Source organism: Tiliqua scincoides, chromosome 3, assembly GCF_035046505.1.
Source record: "Tiliqua scincoides isolate rTilSci1 chromosome 3, rTilSci1.hap2, whole genome shotgun sequence".
Classification (NCBI taxonomy): domain Eukaryota; kingdom Metazoa; phylum Chordata; class Lepidosauria; order Squamata; family Scincidae; genus Tiliqua; species Tiliqua scincoides.
Window position 1 is genome coordinate 83,983,303 of NC_089823.1, and position 21,905 is coordinate 84,005,207.

Below are 21,905 nucleotides of genomic sequence, written 5' to 3' on the forward strand. Positions count from 1 at the left end.
GCAGTGACTCAAAATGGAGATGAATATAGACCAAAGCCTGCTTGCTTCCTGATGCTTGCTGCTGATTGATTTCACACCAGGATATTTTAGCTCTCCTGAACATGTGTATGATTAAGCTGGGTATCATTTTTCAGTAAGGAGCACATCCCAGGCTAGCCATAAAAGATTTTGTGTTTTTAGAAAGTCAATAGACAGTGGATAATTAGGAGTATGATTAAAGATCTGCGTGAAGTCTGGCTGCCATCCATTAACTCTGAGGTAGAGATACTACCTTGCTAGTTGTTTATTTTTTATTACCATTCTTATTTTACTGTTTTATTCCTTAAAGCAGGGTTTCTCAAACTGTGGGTCACGACCTGATTGTTGGCAGGTTGCAAAGCTGCAACAGACAAACTGATAGCAGACAAGCAAAATGCATGGAGCCCTATGGAAAGTGAAACCGAACGGTGTGTTTACTCATGAGTAGATGACCATACCTTGGTCCATTGCCAAGGGCAGGCTGAGAGGAATCCAACGCCACCAGAATGGTCCCAATCTGACGAGTGCAGGCTCCCAAAACAACCTGAGAAAGAAGTCCCTCCCTCCAAGCTGATCAATGTGTTGAGCCCTATGGAAAGTGAAACTAAGCTACACATTCGCATTTACTCACGAGTAAGCAGGCGAATGGGAGTGCAAGGATACCAGAGTGGTCCCAATCCAATGAACGTGGAGCTCAACAAGTGCTCCAGAAGGCAACCCCCCCCCCCCATAGTACAGTAAAAAGAGCTTGAGTTGGTAAGACATTTCAGAGAGAATTCACTTGGTGGAACAGGGCTAGCTTCACCATCTCATCTCCCCTTATTTATTTGTTTTACTGTAATTATTTTTAATTATTCATTTTAATTTAATTATTTATAGCCTGCCTATCTTGGAAAAATGGTACAATTTCAGTGCTTGCCATGCACAATTTCAGTGCTTGTTGCATTCTCAAGAAAGCACTTCCAACTTGATGTTGTTACTTCCGGCCATGACATTACCTCCGGCATAATAATATCACTTCTAGTGGGTCCCGGACAGATTGTCATTCTAAAAAGTGTGTTGCAGTGCTAAAAGTTTGAGAACCACTGCCTTAGCGCTATTGGCAGTAGTGTCAACATGGAGGTGCTGGGGGTACAGGCCGCACCAGGTGTCATCCTCAGGAGAGGTGACATGATACATCCTAAGCCTGTGTTTGGCTGTCTTTGGCCTGCTCCTGGCATAGCTACCTAATGCTTTCACCAGTGAAAAAGTGTTTGGACCTAGAAAGTGCTGAAGATCACCAAATAGAGGTGGTCAAGCAGGCTTTTTAAAGCAATGCAGTAGCCCAGAGGTTTAGTATGTGACATGATTATGTCACATACTTTATAAGGTAAGCACTGCACCTGGTGGCACCTGCCCCAGGGATGCCTCTGGCTGTTGGGGTGTGTGTGTGTGTGTGTGTGTGTGTGTGAGAGAGAGAGAGAGAGCCTTACATCTGAAAGAGTATCATGGAAGTTAGGCAGACTTTGCTAGGGCACTTGAACAGCTGTTTAAGGATTGCAGCCTTCCTGTTTCATACTGCATATTAAATGTCCTTATGCCTCTAAAACACACACACACACACACACACACACACACACACACACACACACACAAACTTAGTAAAATAAGAGGATTTTTAAGAATGGCATTTTATTTAACGGTATTTTGAATCAGTTTATTTAGTGGTATTTTGAGTCAGAGGCCACACTGAAAGTATCTGCACTGTGCACTGCGTCATTCTTGTTTGTGGAAAGAAATTGCACTGAGAACAAAAGATTTAATAACCTCTCAATTATCGTGTATCATAAGAACAGCATGGGAAGTATTTCTCTTCCTTCCCCTCCCCAGAAAAAAATCCCAGCAGACTGTTGTTATTAGGACATACCAATTTAATTGTGGACACTTAGAACAACTGCATAACTCTACATGCATGTGTTCACCCATAAGCATTAATAAAAAGGGAGAGGAAAGAATTGAGGTCAGGAAAGAATTTTTTCCAGGTCAGATTGGCTGAACATCTTGTTCATCTTATAATACCACAAATATACATTGAAAGTAACTTACTGCTGTGTTAATAAGGTGGAAAACAGCTAGTTTTTAAGACAAAATTAAAATTTCTGTTATCTGTAGCCTAATCTCTATTGAGACACAGGTACTTTTAAAATCCTAATTCTCCTCTTGCCAATATTCTGAATAATTATAGGCCTAGGGATTAAAACAAATCTAGAGAATACAGGAAAGACCTGTTGGCAAAACTAGGTTTTCAGTCTGGTGAAACACCAGCTGCGATTGGGACAGATGATTGGGTGACAGGGAATTACATAAGGTGGGATCCACCACAGAGATCACATGTTGCTGATCCAACCTGGTCCCAGAGGACTGTGAGATGTGCAAGACTGCCTCCCTACCAGATCAAAGCAGATGGGAGATTCATATGGCTTCTAACCATGAATGTTCATTTTATATACAGCTATATTTTCTTTTGACTACACATTTCAACTTATTTTCTTGAGCTCTTTTATTAAAACCTGTTCCTGTTTTCCTAGAGCAGTGATTTTCCACCTTTTTCATCTCGTGGCACACTGACAAGGCACTAAAATGGTCAAAGCACACCATCAGGTTTTTGACAATTGACAAGGCACACCATGCTGCCAGTGGGGGCTCATATCTCCCATTGGCCCTGTTAATAAATGACCTTCCCCCAAATTCCTGTGGCACACCTGTGAACCACTCGAAGCACACCAGTGTGCCATGGCACAATGGTTGAAAATGGCTGTCCTAGAGAATGCGCTTTATGCCTATCTATGCTTTACCTAGATATTGTAAAATTTGCTTTACTCTAAACCAGCGGTCACCAAATTCACAATCACTGTGCAGTGCTAAATTGATACCCATTTATGATGATGATAATGATGATGATGATGATTAACCGTATTTATATACCACTTTTCAACAAAAGTTCACAAAGCAGTTTACAGAGAAAAATCATATAACTAATGGCTCCCTGTCCCAAAAGGGCTCACAATCTAAAAAGATGCAACACCAGCAGACAGCCACTAGAAAAGACACTGCTGGGGTGAGGAGGGCCAGTTACTCTCCCCCTGCTAAATAAAAGAGGAGCACCCATTTGAAAAAGTGCCTCTTACCCAATTAGCAAGGGTTTTTGGACCACTGCTTACCATACCAGCGTGCAGCATAAAAGAAGCTCCTCCATCTTTGTTGTGCAGTGCTCTGGGCAGTTGCATCTGTAGCACACTGTCCCAGAAGGCATTGTACCTGCATTTCCAGACAGACACAACTGCCTTGATGGTTGTACAACAGGGATTGAAGGGCTTCTTGTGAGCAGCGTGCCAGGATGGTAAGCGCTGCTCACACAGGGAAGGATTGCAGCGTTGCACTGGATCCATTCTGCAGGCCATGGTTTGGCAAGTGCTGCTATAAACTAACGATGGGGTGGCGATATGTCACCCACCAACTTTGAGTGTGAGTGTCCTTTCCCAGTCTCTACCTGACACATGGCTGGGTGACAGGCCAGACACCTGATTTGTGCCAGGGCAATGAAAGGGAGAGCATGAGAATGTGTTCCATGCTCAGCCTCCAATCCCATCATTCCGACGGTGGAGGAGATTGTGACCCAGCCCACCCACCCATAAGAATAATCTGAGATGAGCTGATTGCCATTTAGGGACTGGGTAGGAATTTTTAGCTTCACATCTGATTGGCCTTTAGAGGGGAGGTTCCCCCCCAGCACTCCTTAAGGTGACGTTTAGACATGGGTGGCCACAACTGGTAAAATGTGCAACAGGGAGTAGGAGTAGGTATTTGGTATCTACCAGGTAAGGAAGAATCAGACAGAGAACCAGAACCTGAAAGTGTGTGGCTCAGGGGTGTAGACAGGTAATCCCTTGTGCTTGAGTTATCTACCACTAAAGGTAGCATTCTAAAGGTAGCGTTCTCTATCTAAAGGTAGCGTTCTCAGAAGTGCTACCTGTTCCACGCGCAGGGCCAGCTAGGCAGGTGGAGATCAGGAGTCTCAATGCGTGGATGAGACAGTGGTGTAGGGAGGAGGGGTTTAGATTTGTTAGGCACTGGGGAATGTTTTGGGACAAGCGGGGCCTGTACAAGAGGGACGGGCTTCACTTGAACCAGAATGGAACCAGACTGCTGGCGCATAACATTAAAAAAGTGGCATTAAAAACATTAAAAAGGTGGCAGAGCAGCTTTTAAACTGATCCCTGGGGGAAGGCCGACAGGAGCCGAGGGGCATCTGGTTTCCGGACTCCTCATCCCTATGGGATGAGGATGGGGAGGTTAGAGAACAACAAGGCAAATAAAGAGTAGAAGAAGAAATTGGGAATGGTAGTGTGATGGGATGTGATAGACGGTTTGGCACAATGAGAGGATTCAGGGATAAAGAAGCTAATAAGCAGCCCATCCTGGCGCATTCCATGTACAAATGCTTTTATGCAAATGCCTGAAGTCTCCAAGCAAAGATGGGAAAACTGGAATGTCTGCTGATAAGGGAAAACATTGACATAGTAGGCATAACAGAAACCTGGTGGAATGCGGAGAATCAGTGGGATACCACAATCCCAGGCTATAAACTTACAGGAGGAACAGGGCGTGTTGGAGGCGGGGTGGCCATTTATGTTAAGGAAGAATTCAGCAAAGTAGAGATTGAAGGTGGGTCTGACTCCATAGAATCTCTATGGGTTAAATTACCAGGCCTGAGGAGCGATGTAATACTGGGGGCGTACTATCGTCCTCCAGACCAGAAATCGGAAGGGGACCTTGAAATGAGGAAACAGATCAGGGAGGTGACAAGGAGGGACAGGGTTGTAATCATGGGGACTTCAATTATCCTCATATTGACTGGGTCAATTTGTGTTCTGGTCACGAAAAGGAGACCGGATTCCTTGACATGCTAAATGACTGTGCCTTAGAGCAGCTAGTCATGGAGCCCACCAGAGGACACGTGATTCTGGATTTAATATTGTGCTGTACTCAGGACCTGGTTAGAGATGTAAATGTTACTGAGCCGTTGGGGAACAGTGATCATGCTGCAATCCGTTTCAACATGCACGTTGGGGGAAGAATACCGGGCAAATATCTCACAAAAACCCTCGACTTCCGACAAGCGGACTTCCCTCAAATGAGGAGGCTGGTTAGAAGGAGGTTGAAAGGGAAGGTAAAAAGAGTCCATTCTCTACAGAGTACATGGAGGTTGCTCAAATCAACAGTAACAGAGGCCCAGCAGAAGTGTATACCGCAAAGGAAGAAGGGCTCGACTAAGTCCAGGAGGGTGCCCGCATGGCTAACCAGCCAAGTTAGAGAAGCTGTAAAGGGCAAGGAAGCTTCCTTCCATAAATGGAAGTCTTGCCCTAATAGACCAAAGGAAGATACAACAGCACGTCAGATGCTTGAAGACAGCTTCTTTTATGTCACAGAAGAAGGGGAGAACTTACTTACCTGACCCTGGAGGACTAGAAGCAATGGGTTGAAACTACAGGAAAATAAATTTAGGCTGAACATGAGGAAGGATTTCTGAACTGTTAAGAGTCATCTGCCCCTGGAACAGTCCACCTTACACAGTTGTGGGCTGTCTGTAGTTGGAGGATCTCCAGCAGAACACCACCTGTCAGGGATACTGTAGTGAACTGCCCTGAGCAGGTTTTGGCAAACCATCTCTTTCCACCCCAGCATGGCATCTTTTCCAATGGCCTTTGCTAGTGTCTTTCCTACAACTTTTTTTTTTAGGCTGTGGGCCTTTTCAGAACAGGGAACCATTTATTGATTTATTTAGCTATTTAAACCACTTTGCTAACTACTTTTTGTTGGAAAATGTATATAAATATCCTTAATAATAATAATAATAATAATAATAATAATAATAATCCATATGGTCTATAGCAGTGGGTTCTCAAACTGGTGGGTCATGACCCACCAATTTGTGTAAAGGTTCCCCTGTCCCTTTAGGGGGCGGGGGAAGGGGAGAGGCAGGGAAGCTCTCCGCACCTCCTGCAGCCTGCTGCAGTCCTGTCTTCATAAAATAAGTCATAAGCAACCCCGTCACCCCCCTTAGTGGCGCAATCCTGGGGATCGCGTCACTGCCCTAGCCCCTCCCCCGCAAGAACTTACTGAGGGAGTAAAGCTCCCTCAAAGTTTGAGAACCACTGGTGTATAGTATTGAATTTTCAAAATTCACTGCTGATACCTTAAAGAGGAACAATTTGATAGAGGAAAGAAAGAAAGAGGAAATTTGGGTCTTGAGATCCATTTGTCGCCTTTAGCCACTATTTGGTTTGGGGTCCATAACATCATGTGATAAAAATGAAGGGAGAGAGATGGAGAGAAGGGGGAAAACACCACATGCATTCACAGACAAAATATAGTAGCAGTGGAGAGATTTTCAGAGCTGAATTTCTGTCAGACCCAAAATTGATTTGATATGGAGTCAGCCCTCGGGCCATAGTGTGAAAGAAAAAGAATAGGTTCTTCTGAAAAGAGATAATTCTAGTCAATTCTGTCATAGAAATGGATAGGAGAAAATTGTCACTGTTCTTTGTTTCTGAAATAATAATTTTAAAAGAATGAGGATTAAAATACAAAGTGTTCCAGAATTACAGGCTTCTTTTTTCAGTGAATTTTTTCCCCCTAACAGGAAAGGTATCCTACCCACAAGCTTCAGTTTCTCTTTTTACGAATTTCAGAACATACTAATACACTGAACATCAGCTTGCATTTTAGAAATGAAATGAACAGTGGCTTTGATCATCTGGTCATGATCACATTTATAAGAAGTTCCTGAATCCAGGGGCATATTTGGGCAAGATTGTGTGGAATATGGAGACTGAAGAAACGTGATGGGAAAGCTGTATTTTGATGCAAAACAAAACTTTAAACCATCCTGATTAAAGATCTTAATTTTAAAAAACAGGTCCTCAGCCACATTTTTAATTCTTAGGCAATACTAGTTAATATTATTATTACATTAATTGCAAAATATAGTATCATAATCTAGACAGTTTGGCCCAGATTTGCTGCAGAATTTTAATATAGATTATCTATAGGACCCAATTCTAACTGGCAGAATTAATTCTAATTCTAGAATTCTAATTCTAGAATTAATTCTAATCTGGGTGGGGGAGGGCTGGATTGTGGGCAGGCAAACAGGGAGTGGGAGGCTGGACCAGGATCCAGAAGTTATGCTGGATCCTGTCCCCATTCCCGGGCAGTCCTGGGCTGTTCGGATTTGCACCACCTCGTCAGGTGGTGCAGATCCAAGTAGACCCATTAGAAAACAATTCTTTTATGCACAAAAGTTACTTACTATACAACACTACTTTGTTAGTGGAGAGCCTTTGTTAGGGGAGCCTTTGCTCAGCTGATTTGCCAGCTGCGACCATACCTGAGCTGCGTGGACCTGGCCACAGTAACCCATGCCCTAGTGACATCTAGATTAGATTATTGCAAATGATGGGCTGCCTTTGAAGATGGTCCGGAAATTACAATTGGTACAGAACGCGGCTGCTCGTGCAGTGGCTGGAGCACGTCGGTTTGACTCTGTCGAGCTGTTGCTTCAGCGGCTACACTGGCTGCTGGTTCTGTTCCGGGCCCAATTCAAGGTGCTAGTTTTGACTTTTAAAGCCCTTTACGGCTTGGGTCCGGGGTATTTGAGGGACCGCCTCCTTCCTTACAATCCTGTCCGGGCTCTTAGATCATCTGGGGGGGAGCCCTTTTGACTGTGCCGCCACCAAGAGATGTGAGAGGGGTGGCGGCCAGGAAGAGGGCCTTCTTGGTGGTGGCCCCCGAACTTTGGAATACCCTCCCCTTAGAATTGAGAACTACCCCCTCTTTGTGAACATTTTGGCATGAAGACCTTTTTATTTCAAAAAGCTTTTAATTGTTGACTGGCTGGCTGGCTTTCTTGCTTTTTATATGAGAATCCACAGGGTTTGTTTTTAGATTTTTAATTATTTGTAAATTGTTTTAATTATTGTTTTTAATGTTGTATTTTTAAATGTTGTAAGCTGCCTTGTGCGCCCTTTGGGCATAAAGGCGGGATATAAATTAATAGAATAATAATACTTCTCAACATAATCACCACCCAGATTGAGGCACTTGTCACAGCATGGCATGAGCTTTTGTATGCCCTTGCCAAAGAACGTCAACAAGGACCTCATTTGCTGCTTTTTGTGAACTTCCATGCAGTTTTTGATTACCCACCTTGCAAAAAACTTATGATAGCCTAGTTTCTTTGTCATAGTTTCATACAGAACCATCATGTATGCTCCCTACAACATTCTTGGTACTCCCCTGCAACTGTGATGGCAAACGATCTTGTTAAACGAGTCAACAAAGTAATTTGCAAGCATCATCATTTCACAATTTCTGAACTTTCCATCATCCTTGAAATTTGAGGGAATTCTATGGAAATAGAGAGAATACATTGTTTTCCTCTTTTTTTAAAAAAAAAACAGCCTGCCAGAGGTTACTTTCCAAATAACCCTGATATTTGCAACCCAATGTTCTTCCAGACTGAATAGTATTCAGCTTTTTAGCGTCTTCACACTTTCTATCATAAGCAGGAACTGTTCTAGTTTTGTATGTTTTAGTTTGAACAGATAATCCTTACCTTGATTCTAAAATGGCTTTTGGCAAATATCTGATATTCCAAGCATGAAAGGCGACATCTCCTCATCAAGAGAAGTATTTGTTCATTCATTTGGTGTCAGATGAGACTGACTCTCTTGCCTTGATGATTAATTTTTAAATTAAGAAAACTTGCTCTTGCAGTTAATGAGGATCACGAGAGAACTATGGAATGAAAAAAAAAAAACTATTCATTTGTTGAACATCAGTCCCTGATGATGGTCTCAGTCACCTTTTGGAACTGATAGGAACTGAAAACTGCAGCAAGATTCAAAATTCAGGGTTTAAAATGTGTTATGGCTCCAGTTGTTAATTGTCTCAATATTTTAAAAGGTCATTGGGTCATTGTGGGCACTGTTCCCCTCTTTTGAGCAATGTGCACGCTTTCCATGGTCTCCAAAGAGATTGCTGTAAATTTAGCGGCTAAACTATTTCAAGTTTTGCTATTACCTGAAATAGTTTCAAGGAACAGAGATAAGTTCCTTCATGTGAATGATCCTTCATTTATGAATTTATGAAGAAGGTGGATTCACACAATCAATCCATATTATTTTTTTAATGGAAAACTTATCTCATGCAAGGTTTTTTCTCGATATGGATTCACACCAACCTGATTTTAATATCATCGTTGCAGGTGAGTCCTAATAACCAGGCAGTTGGTTTTATCTGTGCTTTTGTGTGTCAGTCCAATCCTAATTAGGGCTGGGCTACCCTTTATGATAGTGGAACACAGTTCCACTCCTGTAAATGGCAATGCATTGGCATGCTGCACGTACCTCTGGCGACTATTCTGAGTCTGCCTTTGCAGTGTTAGAGGTCTACTGCAGTGGCAGTGCAGTGGCAGTGTTAGAGATCTACTGACACTAGAAGTGTGGAAGTAAGCAGGTAACGGAGCATACAGTGCTTGGGGTTGGCAAAATTGGGCATGGAGGGGGAAGAATGGACCATTTGTGGGTGAGGAGGTGGAATGGGAAAGCATGCAATTGAACCCTAACCCTGTTCTCTGTTTCTCTCCCTTACTCTCCCAGTAATTGTGCCAGCAAAAGAGCTGGCACAGATCTGAGGAGACCCACTGGGAGAGTGGAGACTTGCCCCAAGGTAAGGGAATGAAGGTTCTTTTACATCAAGGAAACTTCTGCAACTGTTCCCTTCTGCAACAGGATACAGCATTCATTCCTTTGGCACTGCTGCATTGGTGGTGGGGGATTTACAGCCCAAACCTGAGCTGCCCAACATGCGGGGCTGCAGCAGCACCGAAAATGGCTGCTGCTGCATCCAGTGTGCCCCAAGCAGCAGCCGCCTCCTCCTTGGGGGAAGGGAACTTTCATCCCCTTCCCCCAGGTAAAGCGAGTAGCCCCAAAATAGATCTACTCAATTCTACAGCAGCCCGAGGGTCAGCATAGAATTTAGAGCTCCATGTCAGGCAGGCAGCCCAACACAGAGGGTCAGGATCTGGTGAAGCAAAGTTCCACCGGTCCCACCTCCCTCCTGCCATGCTCCCTTCCCAGCACACCTTCCTACCTTCTCCCTACCCTCCCTCCACCTCCCCGCACCCCAGAATGCCTCCTCTCTGCCTCCCCCAAAGCCCCCAGCTATCTCTCCACTGCCTGGATGTCCTCGCAACCACTGTGTGGCAGAGCCCTGGTGCTCCACCAACGCTATCCCAGTGCCAGCCAACGCTGGCGTGCACTGGTGCTCCACCGGCACTAGGGCCTGCAAATGTGCCTTGCAGCATTTGTTAAGATTGGGCCCTTAGTTAGAATTAGGCCCCCCCCCTCTCTCTGTGTCTGTCTGTGCATGTGCATGCATGTGTGTGTGTATATGATGGCAGTCTGCATCAATGGGAGAAAGCAATTTGATATTTCAGGGGCATCCAAACCTTTTGGCAAGAGGGCCACATCATCTCTCTAACACTGTGTTGGGGGCTGGGAAAAAGAAAAGAATTAAATTCCATTTCAAATTAACATAAATTTACAGTGAATAGAGATGGAACTTATATGAATGAATGAAGGTCTTGCAATAGCTCAAGGCCTATAAAAGGCTTTGCACAAAGCAAAACTGGTCTTTCCTTCGCTGCCATTGCTGCATCACAAATGTGAAACAGCAAACAGTGGAGGGAGCTCTTGGAGGGACTTGTATAATTGGGTTTCAGTGAGTTGTCTGAATCTACTCTAGATACTCATGTATAGTATGTGAAATTTTTGCCAAGTAATAAAGCTCCAATTCTCACTTTGCCTGATCTCCGGGTCAATCAAAGGGCAGAGCCTTTCAACTCTGAAAAGTTTCCTTTCTCAGCTCTGAAGTTTAGTTTCTCCACTCAGCTCAGGCAGGCCCCTCCTTAGTTGCTATAGTTACTTTCCAGGGACATTGCAGCCAAAGTTAACCTTTTATTCTCCTTCCTTCTGCTGCAGCCTGGTTCTGGTTCTGCTTGGCAAATGCTTGCAAAGCAGGTCTGTTTTTGGAAACACCAGGATGGGATCCTCCTTCCCAGGCTACAATTCAGTGCACCCTGGCTTCAGAATAACACCCATGGAAAGCAGTGGGTCTACTTCTGAGTAAAAAGGGTTGCAAATATCTCATCTCTCTGCTGTGAATTGAATTGCACACTCCCAGTTATGTGTTATGGGTTATATGTTGTATGTAGAGCTTCTGGCTTAACACACTAGGCACCTTAAAGGTGAAGATTCATGGTTCAACCTTTTTCACTGGCATATCCCTTGGCAGCCTATTTCCATAAATTGCACCCTTCCTATTAGTAAAATGTTTGTAATTAGTAAGACAAGCCCTCATCTGCTCCATATGAAAGCCCAGACTTCATGTATTCATCACATATTTTCTCTTTCCATCTGTTTGAAGAACAGAAGACTTTGTCTTTGCACTGTTTTGCACCAGAAGCGTCCTGAGAAATTCTGGGTGATTGATCACTTTCCATATTATGTTCCAGCTTTTTTACTGTGCTGGTTTTCAATCACTGGTTCATACATGAATTGATGACCAAAAACTAGCTATTGGTGGGGCTTTCACAGCCAACTAGCTACCTCCCTTCCTGCCTTGCTGGTCCTTGCAAGGCATTCCTGCCTTGCACGGCATTCTGGAGCAGGATCTGTCTTTTTCTGCCATTATTCCATTCTTTTTCAAGTACCCCTAAAGGTCCTGTTGAGTGTCCCTGGGAGTATATGAATACCATGTTGGGAACCACTGTTTTACTGGTATGTAGTTTACAGTGCACTTTCTCTGATAGTGTTTACAAAAAGGTGGTGAAGACCAGAATTTAAAAAAGAATAAAAATGTATCTTATGATCTATTACTATGTTTTTAATAAATTAGAGACTACAGTTCTTAGGTAACAATTAGTGGCAGGCTATTTTTCAGGATCTGGCCTCTGGTAAAATCTAACAAAACTATAGTCAGATACCCCCCTAAGTTTAACCCCCGACTTATCCAAGAGTCATAGAAAATTCCGTGATTGGTGGCTCAAAACCTGCCCTGGGCTTATCTGTGGGATCAACTTATAGGCGGGTGTCTGCGGTATTCTCCTGTGGCAGCATTCATGTGATGGAGTTATCAGACTATTACATATATTTATCTTTATGCCAAAGAAAAGATGATGGCCATTATCCAGCACAGATTCAGACACATTAAAAGGGACTGAAGTGCTTGTTAGTTGGAGCTGAATTGTGGCCAGGCTCAATGTTCTAGCTACCATTTTTAAATTGCCAGGAAAGTATCCATAACTGAGTAATTATATTGCACTTCAATTTCCAGTAAATTAAATGCCTTGATGACTCCTCCCTTCTTTTTCTCTTATCCTTCCATTCTCTCAGTTGAATGTCTTAGAAAATATAGTTCTTTAAGGACACTTGAAGGTAGAAAAAAAGATTTACTTTCCCCATTTTCAAAGAGGGACAGGAGGGATTCTGGGCAGAGTGTGTTGAAGAGTGCATGCTGGTGTTGCATTGTGAAGGAGCAGCAGATTGGCAGGGAGGCAGTGTTGGCTAAATTAATGCAACAGGGTATTTCATGAAAGTAATCTACAGAATGGGCATCTTTGCTATGTTTATAGAATGCGTCCTCATCATTCTAACTGCCCAATCCTGTTGAGCCGGTGTGCCAGCAAAACGTGGCACACACTGTTACAAAAGCTCCGTAAAACACTTCTAGCCAGCATGCCAGCGGGTTGTCCAAAGCCTTCCCGCATGCACTGGTGCTTACATAGATGTCTACCAGAGCAAGTATGTCTGACACAGGGGTGGGGGAGGGCAGGGAGAGGGTGTAATGGGCCTGAGGGGGGTGGGATTGGCATCACCGGTACACACCGTGTCCTATCTTTTTTCCTGGGCCTGATATTGTTTGCATATGTCTAAGTTGACCCATAGCAGCTGCTGGAGCTTAACCACGGACAAAGGGACAAATGTCCACTTAACCCGGGGATTCTCAAACTCCTTGGGAGTTAAACTCCTGAGGGCAGTCTTGGCAGGGGTGGGAGGAATGCAGTGCAGTGATCCCCAGGATCAGTCCACATTTTGGGGGCCAGGGGCGTTCCTTTATTTACACAACAAAGCAGCAGTGTTATGGGAGTGCAGGGAGCCCCACAGATGCCTCCGCAGAGCTCCCCAATGCACGGAGAATGAGAAAAATAATAATCGCGACCCACTTCCGATTTCACCATCGCAAACTGAACGTGAGTTGTGATAATTTTTTCATTTGCTTTGCCTTGGGAAGCTCTGCAGAGGCATCCGTGGGGCTCCCTGCACCCCAGGGATGCTGCTGCTTCGTTGTGTAAGTAAAGGAAAGCCCTTGGCCCTCCCCCTGACAGCGGCATGATCCTGGGAATTGCTTCACTGCATTCTGCCCTCCCCAGCCCTTAAAGGAGTAAAGGCAGAGGGATTGAGGATGGGGCATCAAGACACCCCAGTTTGACAACCTCTGCCTTAATTCAAGGAGACCTCCAGCAGCCCAAATTCCCCTGTGGGATGCAGTGTAGCTCGCACCGGCACCACTGCGTCAGCATGCGGGAATTTAGTTAGTATTGGGCTGTAAATGTCAGCTGCGTGTTCTCTGACTACGAGAAAGGCCTTTTCAGTTGTTAATAAATTCTTACAACTATTGGTTGACAGCTTGGTCTGCAATGCATGTGCTCTGGTGATCATTTACAAATGCTAATGGCTGATACCTTTTTAGCAGAACACAGTGCTTATAAATGTTTCAGGTGCAATTCCGAGATGTTGAGAATTTTCCATCTGTTATATTGCATTCCTTATAAGCGCATCAAACCCAAATAGTTTGCTGAGATAAGGTCTGCAGTGCAGTTAAAATGAAGCTTGAGGTTGGCAGAATTGAATGGTAAATTTGGACATAGTGATCTGTACAGAATCCAGATTGTTCCGGTCAATGTGGATTAATTGAATGTTTCAGGTGAGCTGCTTTCAGCAAAACAAAGCAAAGCAGAAGCTCACATGTAATTGATGACATCCTGTTCTGCAAGACCATCAGTACACATAGCGCTTTTCATCTCTGAAATCTGATAGCCAAACAGCATTGTACAGGAGCTGGGAATGGAATGGCAGATGGAGTGGCAGAACAGTTCTATACATATATTCAAAGAACTAACAGAACAATTGTAGGTATGTCTACTCAGAAACAGAGCCCAATTAAATTCAATGGGACTTAAGGCTTAAGACCAAAGGCTGCAAATCTATACATATTGACGTGGAAGTTAGTCCCATTGAATTCAGTGGAACATCTGAGAATATATGAATAGGATTGTGCTGTAAATCAGTTTTGTTGTGTGAAGGCTGGAAACCCTAAAAAAAATAGCTAAAGATTACTTGCACCCCTTCTCAAAAATACTCCTTGTATAAACTGGATTTAGTGGACTATTTTATAGAATAGTTTAAATTTTTCTTCTTCTTAACGTGCAATGCCATCATGTTTCGTTTGACGGTCTCCTTAATTCTCAGTGTCACCATCTTTGTGTGCACATAGGGCAGAAGACGTGGATTTGTGGAAGTTTACATGCAGCAAGGAGCCTCAGGGCTCAATCCTATCCAATTTTCTAACACCAGTGCAGTCACAATGCAGCCCCAAGGTAAGGGGACAAATATTCCCATACCTTGAGGAGGCCTCAGTGACTGCAGCTCCACTGGAGAATGCAGTGCATGCCCCATTGGCACAGCTGCACCAGCACTGGAAAAATGGATAGGATTGGGCTCTCAGCCAGTTCTGGCTGTCTAGTATACTAGTGTGACACACATCTTCGCAATCATGTGTACCTCATTCATACATGACATTTTGAGTATATGCTTAAACAATCTTCATAGAACACCTAAAAATGCTATGAGTGAATTGGTACTAAGACAACTTTGAATCAAGCTAAAGAAATCAGAATTACTATGGAAAGGTTCTCGAACATTTTTTGAGGTGACCTGACTTTTCCCCTATGTATTCAGTGGTCAACACCTCATTATCCTTTAGGCTATGTGGCTCACTTGACACTTTTAAATGTGTCATTGATAGTCAGAGTTGGCAACTTTTGGAAAACAGAAGGAATACCTCCATTCTCTCTTGCTTTCTTGCTACACGATGTCTGAAAAGGGAAGAATTATTATTCCCAAATATGCTCAAGTCTCTATAACTGCAAAAAAGCAATCACTGTATTCTTAAAGCTTGCTGATGACCATTTGAGTAGGACCTTGATCTTTCAAAAGCTGGAAAGAGGAAGAAGGAAATATGTATTGTGAATTTGTGCATGCCCTATAGTAAGTTCTGGAACTGTGGAGCTAAATTTTTTCTTTCCCTACCCTTTTTTGTGTTATAGGTTTTCTAAGCACTGGAGACCAAGCTGCAAAAGGCAATTATGGGTTGCTTGACCAAATCCAAGCTTTACGATGGATTGAAGAAAATATTGGATCATTTGGAGGAGACCCAAAAAGAGTGACTATTTTTGGATCAGGAGCAGGAGCATCCTGTGTTAGTCTGCTGACCCTCTCTCACTATTCAGAAGGTAATAGTCCTCCTAGTTGAAACAAGGTATTTTAGAAGTCATCTTTTAAAAGTGAGTTGCAAACACTGATGGAAGCTACAGATAATATACTGCAATTCTTATGATGTCAATAGTTCCAGTATTTCAGATCAATTATTTTGAAGTAAACAGAGTTGACATTATTATTTTCATTTGCTATAAAATCAGTGAAACCAATCAGGAAAAATATACTGTAGAACAGTGGTTCTCAAACCTTTTAGCACCAGGACCCACTTTTTAGAATGATAATCTGTTGGGACCCACCAGAAGTATAAATTTAAAAAATTATTTAAAATAAAGAAGAACCCTCTCAAGCAGTTGCTGATCTGTTTTGAAAAAATTCCCCACCAAACATCCCAAAGGCTGCAATCCTATCCACATTTACCCGGCAGTAAGCCTCAGTGTCGATCATTGTTAAAAGCATATGCATAGTAGCCTGTTAAAAGTACTGAGCTGTAACATACAAATACAGTCCCACAAATACAGTCACATACCATGGAAGCACCAAATCTAATACATTAAAAATAAAATACACATTGAAATGAAGTGCTCCTCTTTTCCCCCAAGGTGGGGGATGGGCGACTGCCCAGCAGCCGAATGGCCTGCGTCCTGTCTTCCCTCCCAAGGCAGAGGGAGAAGCGGGGGGGTTCAGTGCGCCATGTTCCTCTGCTGCGCTTTGCCACCTACAGGAGTGCCCAGGCAGTCTGTGGGGAGGTGGCCCCATGTTCCACTGGCTTCCTCCCTGACCCTCTGATCAGAAGCCTTCTCCCTGGGTAAGTTGGGGACTTGTGGGAGGAGGGGAACCCCAACAAGAAACAATGTCTAGAAAATATAGACATTTCTCCACTGCTATGATTATTATTTTTGTCACTTCAGTAATCTTTCTCACTTACACCCCAATCCAATCCTTCCCCCTGCTGATTAAGCAACACCAAAATGGCTACCATTGCAACCTGCAAAGGGGGGGCAGTCAGTGGGGTCTCCATTGGGTGAGGGAACACTCCCCTTACTCAGAGGAGCACCTACTAGAAGCACTGTTGCAAAGCACTTTATGATGCTCTTGTGACAGTACACTTCACCAGTGCAGGCCTAGGATAGGATTGGACCATAAAACTGCATCCACATTTAGCTGGTAGCAGGAGTGTATGTATCTTTGTGTGCGAGCATGTGTATTTTAAATGTTTTAAATGGGTGCTGCGCAAGAGCAGATAAGGTGGAGGCGGGGGCAGTTTGAAGGCAGAAGGCGGAGAAGCAGGGTGAACAGGGGGTAGTTCAAGGGTGGAAGGAGGTGAATCTGGGCAGCACTAGCACACCTCTCCCAAGCCATTTAGTCCCTCCCCCACCATAGCATGCAGCACACTTTCCAACAGCGCAGCTGCATTGAGTAATTTGGTGAGGAATAGGATTTGGGCATAGGTCTGCTGTTCTATGCACATTTACCTAAGAGTAAGCCCTATTACAAACATATTGGTACTTCTGAGTACATATGCTAAGGATTGTGCTTTGTAAGATTGAATCAGCACTAATATATCTGTGTCACTCACTCACTGTATCTCTCTGGCTCACTGTCTAACCAGCTAGCTACCATCTATTTCAGAAAAGAACAAAGCTCATGACCCAAAAAGTGCAGTGCAAATTATTTTGAATGTCAGGATAATCACAACATTCAAAATACTGTCTTTGATTTTTTAAAATCCTGTCATGAATTTTGGAATAGTTTTATATTTCCTAGGCCAAAGCATCTTATTTGTTTTGTTCAAAAACAAAATCTCAGATGGACACAAATTTCAGGTGGGAGAACTAGAGACTCCAAACCCGTTCTCCCACCTAAAATATGTATCCATCTGAGAGACATTAAAACAAATCAAAAATGCAGAATAGTTTTCAACCAGTTTGTGATTACTTCACATAACTGGAACATAACAAAGAGTTGCACTGTGCTGCTGAATCTGATTACAACTTCCCCGCTCCTTTAGAAAAATGCTAGATGATTCTAATTGATTAAATTGGTCAATTATTAAATGAAGAAATACCCATGCAAGCAATGAGAAATGATGTTGCTGGAAATAAAATAAAATAAAATAAGCTCCTGGATGACAAGCCTATTAAACTGATTTTAGCCTATCATCCTTTTCCAAATTATATGATGCATGCCTTCTGTGAGACAGAGGAAAATGTATAATTTTCCTTTGACCTTTTTGCTGGTGGGGAGCTTATTTGTGCAAGTCATTCACACAAAGGGGAGGTGATTGCTTGCAGTTGTCATTCCTATGAAGTCCTTGGCTACAATTCAATTCAGTGAAGTCATTTATACATGTGAAAGAGGCTGCCAGTGATGGACTTCTTAAAAAAAAACTTAATGCACATATAAATGGCAGTTGGGGAATACCGGGTGCTGTAGGCTTATACCATAGTCTTTCGAGACTGAAGGTTGCCAACCATTAAATACAGGCTCTCTCAGTTTCCCTTTATCAAATCTTAGACTATAGAAAACAGAGGTGAAAGTTAAACTAGTTCTTCTGGGATTATACTTAAAATTGAAGAAGAAAACCCAAAGGCAAAAATATTTGGGGACTTTCTGGAGTGGCAGACAGGGGTCTTTTTCAGCTCTAACTAGGGATAACAGGGATTGAACCTGAGATGACTTGTATTCCAAACTTGTTCTATCGCTCACTCCCAAAGGTACAGCCTCCCCCCCTTTCCCCTCTGGCAGAGTGAGCCCCACTAGGGACTCAAACAAGCAGCTGCACAAGGCCCACAGCTTCCCTCTGTTATCTTTCGGGCACAAACCTAACCCCTTATGTCTGTGCTTTCCAAGACTGGCATAAGGGCAGTGCAGCTCTGAGGTAAGGGAACTAATGTTCCCTTACTTTGAGGCCTCCGTAAGTGACACCCAACTGCAGGATGCAGCACATGTCCCATTGGCACCGCTATGCCAGTGCTGGAAAGGACTGATATAAGGGGTTAGGATTGCGCCCTTCAGGACAATTCAGATAACTTTGGAAGAGGATAAAGCACAAATAGAAAAATTGTGGCCACAACCGAACAGTTACTGTTCTTCCTTCATAGACTCAGTGGCATCGCTAGGGGGGTGCTTGGGGTGCGGGCCGCACTGGGTGACGCTCAAGAGGGGGGGTGACGCACACTGGGAGGGTGACACGCTAAAATCGTGGTGGTTAGGAGTAATACCATCCTGTTATATACCGTTGGATGCGGAATTTTGAGCAGAATGCAATGCAAGAAATGGGAATGAAATATCTCCTTTCTATCAAAAGTTATTGGCCAAAAACCAGAAAACAAAAAATGCATAGAGCTCAATGGAAAGAGAAACCAAGGGGTATTGCGCATTTACTCGCAAGTAGGTGAACATGCCTTAGTCCATCTGAAAGGCAGGCTGAGAGGAATCCAACAACACCAGAATGGTCCTGATCCAATGAATGTAGCCCCCCAAAAACACCCAAGAAGGAGGTCCTTCCCTCCAAGCTGGTGAATGTGTTGAGCCCTATGGAAAGCAAAACTAAGCCACATGGTCACTTTTACTCACAAGTAAGCAAACATACCTTGGCTCCTGGGCAGGTCAGCCAAAGGGAAATGTGAGGCCACCAGAATGGTCCTGATTTGATGCAACTGGAGCTCAACAAATGCTCCAGAAGGCAACCCCCCTCTAAAAAGAATGAAACATGCTTGACAGGGGAAGGTGAAATATTTTTGTTTTAGGCTACAGTCCTATCCACACTTTCCTGGGAGTAAGCCCCACTGACTATAATGGGATTTACTTTTGAGTAGACAGGCATAGGATTGGGCTCTCAGACTTGCAAAGCCAGGAGAGTCCTGATAGTGATATGCTTGAAATATAAGAACTTAAATTGAACTGGGTACTGGGTAGGGGTGAAAATCTTACTGATTTTTTTTTTTTGGGGGGGGTGTTATTACAGGCAGACTACAGAGAAAATTCACTTGGTGGAACAGGGCTGGCTTTCCTTTATTTATTGATTTTACTTTATTTATAATTATTTTAATTTGCTTTATGATGGGTCCTGGACAGATTGTCATTCTAAGAAGTGGGTCCCAGTGCTAAAAGTTTGAGAGCTGTTCCAATAAGGTGTTAGTAAGTTGACACCCTGGGGGGCGGTGACACTACTAGTGACCAAAATCACTAAAATCAGAGTTTGGAAGAATAATACCATCATGTTATATATCAATCAATGTGTAATTTCATGTAGAATGTGATGAAACAAACTACGTTGAAATATCTTTATTCTATCAAAAGGTACAGTCAAAAAAACCAGTGGGGGCGGGGAGATGGTAGATCACCACGCCCACCATCTAGAGTGTTGTGACACCACTGCATAGACTCCAATAGACCAGAAGGGGAAAAACATCAAAAAATTATTTTTACTCCTACTGGTACCTATTTACAGTTCTAGGATTTGCAGCTGAACATCCAATTTCATTTCTCATTTGCATCCCCCACTCTGGGTTCAGCCCAACCTACCCCTGGGTGTAGCTAGGGGGTTGCTGTGGGGAGAAGGGGACATCAGGTCCTGTTGCACAAGCAGATACTGCTCATGAAACTCTGGATCCAACCCATTGTGTGTTGTTGAATGTCCCAAATCTTTTCTGTTTTAAATTCCAATATGAATCTTTTAAAAACTAACAGCCCAGTTGTGTGCACAGTATGCTGAGGGATCTTGCACTCTGTCAGTACATCATACAATACACCATCACCCAGCCTTGCTACTATTCTTTGGGCCATTTTAGCGGTGGCATGGCAGCTGGGAAGCCCTTCATTGCCAGCGCTGGGCTGCAGATAACCTGCTGGAGCAGGTAAGGTGATGATGAGGGCAGATCAGAGTGGAGAAGGCTGGGGGTGTGAGGGGGAGAAGATCTCAGTGGCAGCCAGTCATTTCGCTCTTTCTCCACCCCAAACCACCCCCTGAATTTTTTTGGACTTACGCCAGCTAAATATCTGGCACGAGAAGACCCTTTGGAGGCCAGACGGCCATCAGGGTGGTAAGTAAAAAAGATTTTTACTCACTTCTCCTAGGTCATCTGGTTGCCCCCTCCCAATATGCAATATGCACTCCATCAGTGGTGATATGTAGTCTGGGCTGGCGTGGGATAGGACACGGCTGTAAGTATTTTAGGACATTCTCAACCATAGACAGAAAAAAAATAACCTTATCTTGAATGCAAAAATAACCTCTCTCTTGAAAATTTCTCTTCACTCAAATGCACTTCCTCTAAGTGTTGTATAAAGGATTCTTTTGCTTGGCAAATGTTGCTTGTCCTGTGTTTTAATTTTAAAATGTGCATCTGCAGGTCTGTTCCAGAAGGCAATCATACAAAGTGGAACAGCCCTGTCCAGCTGGGCTGTGAACTACCAGCCTGCCAAATACACAGCAATTTTGGCAGAAAAAGTGGGCTGCAACACCTTGGATACTACAGACTTAGTTGAATGCTTTCGGAATAAGAACTACAAAGAATTAATTCAGCAGACAATTACACCGGCTACGTATCACATTGCCTTCGGACCGGTGATTGATGGGGATGTAATTCCAGATGACCCTCAGATTCTGATGGAGCAAGGAGAATTTCTCAACTATGACATAATGTTAGGTGTCAACCAAGGGGAAGGCTTAAAATTTGTAGATGGCATTGTAGATAATGATGATGGTGTCTCTCCGAATGATTTTGATTTCTCTGTATCCAATTTTGTGGACAATTTGTATGGCTATCCAGAAGGGAAAGATACACTGCGAGAGACCATTAAGTTCATGTACACAGACTGGGCAGATAAGGAAAATCCTGAAACACGAAGAAAAACCCTTGTAGCACTATTCACTGACCATCAGTGGGTTGCTCCAGCTGTCGCTACAGCTGACCTGCATGCCCAGTATGGCTCCCCAACATACTTCTATGCATTTTATCACCACTGCCAGAGCGAAATGAAGCCCAACTGGGCGGATTCAGCACATGGTGACGAAGTCCCTTATGTGTTTGGCATTCCCATGATTGGTCCTACAGAATTGTTTAACTGCAACTTCTCCAAGAATGATGTCATGCTTAGTGCCGTCGTCATGACATATTGGACAAACTTCGCCAAAACTGGGTAGGTTTTTGCGATATAACTGCTTGCTTGTATTGCTTCTCCCCTGAAATGCCTTAGCCCAGCACTTGGGATTCTAATGAA

The 21,905-nt window shown here is 43.5% G+C and overlaps 1 protein-coding gene across 2 annotated transcripts in view; it reads left to right on the forward strand.

Moving 5' to 3' along the window:
• The window catches only part of NLGN4X (neuroligin 4 X-linked), a 167,190-nt gene that overhangs the window by 134,718 nt on the left and 10,567 nt on the right, over window positions 1-21,905 (forward strand). For both annotated transcript variants that reach the window (XM_066619598.1, XM_066619599.1), the window contains 2 exons: window positions 15,509-15,694; window positions 21,035-21,824. In XM_066619598.1, the coding sequence (XP_066475695.1) occupies window positions 15,509-15,694; window positions 21,035-21,824 (976 nt within the window). The remainder of the gene's footprint in view (window positions 1-15,508; window positions 15,695-21,034; window positions 21,825-21,905) is intronic.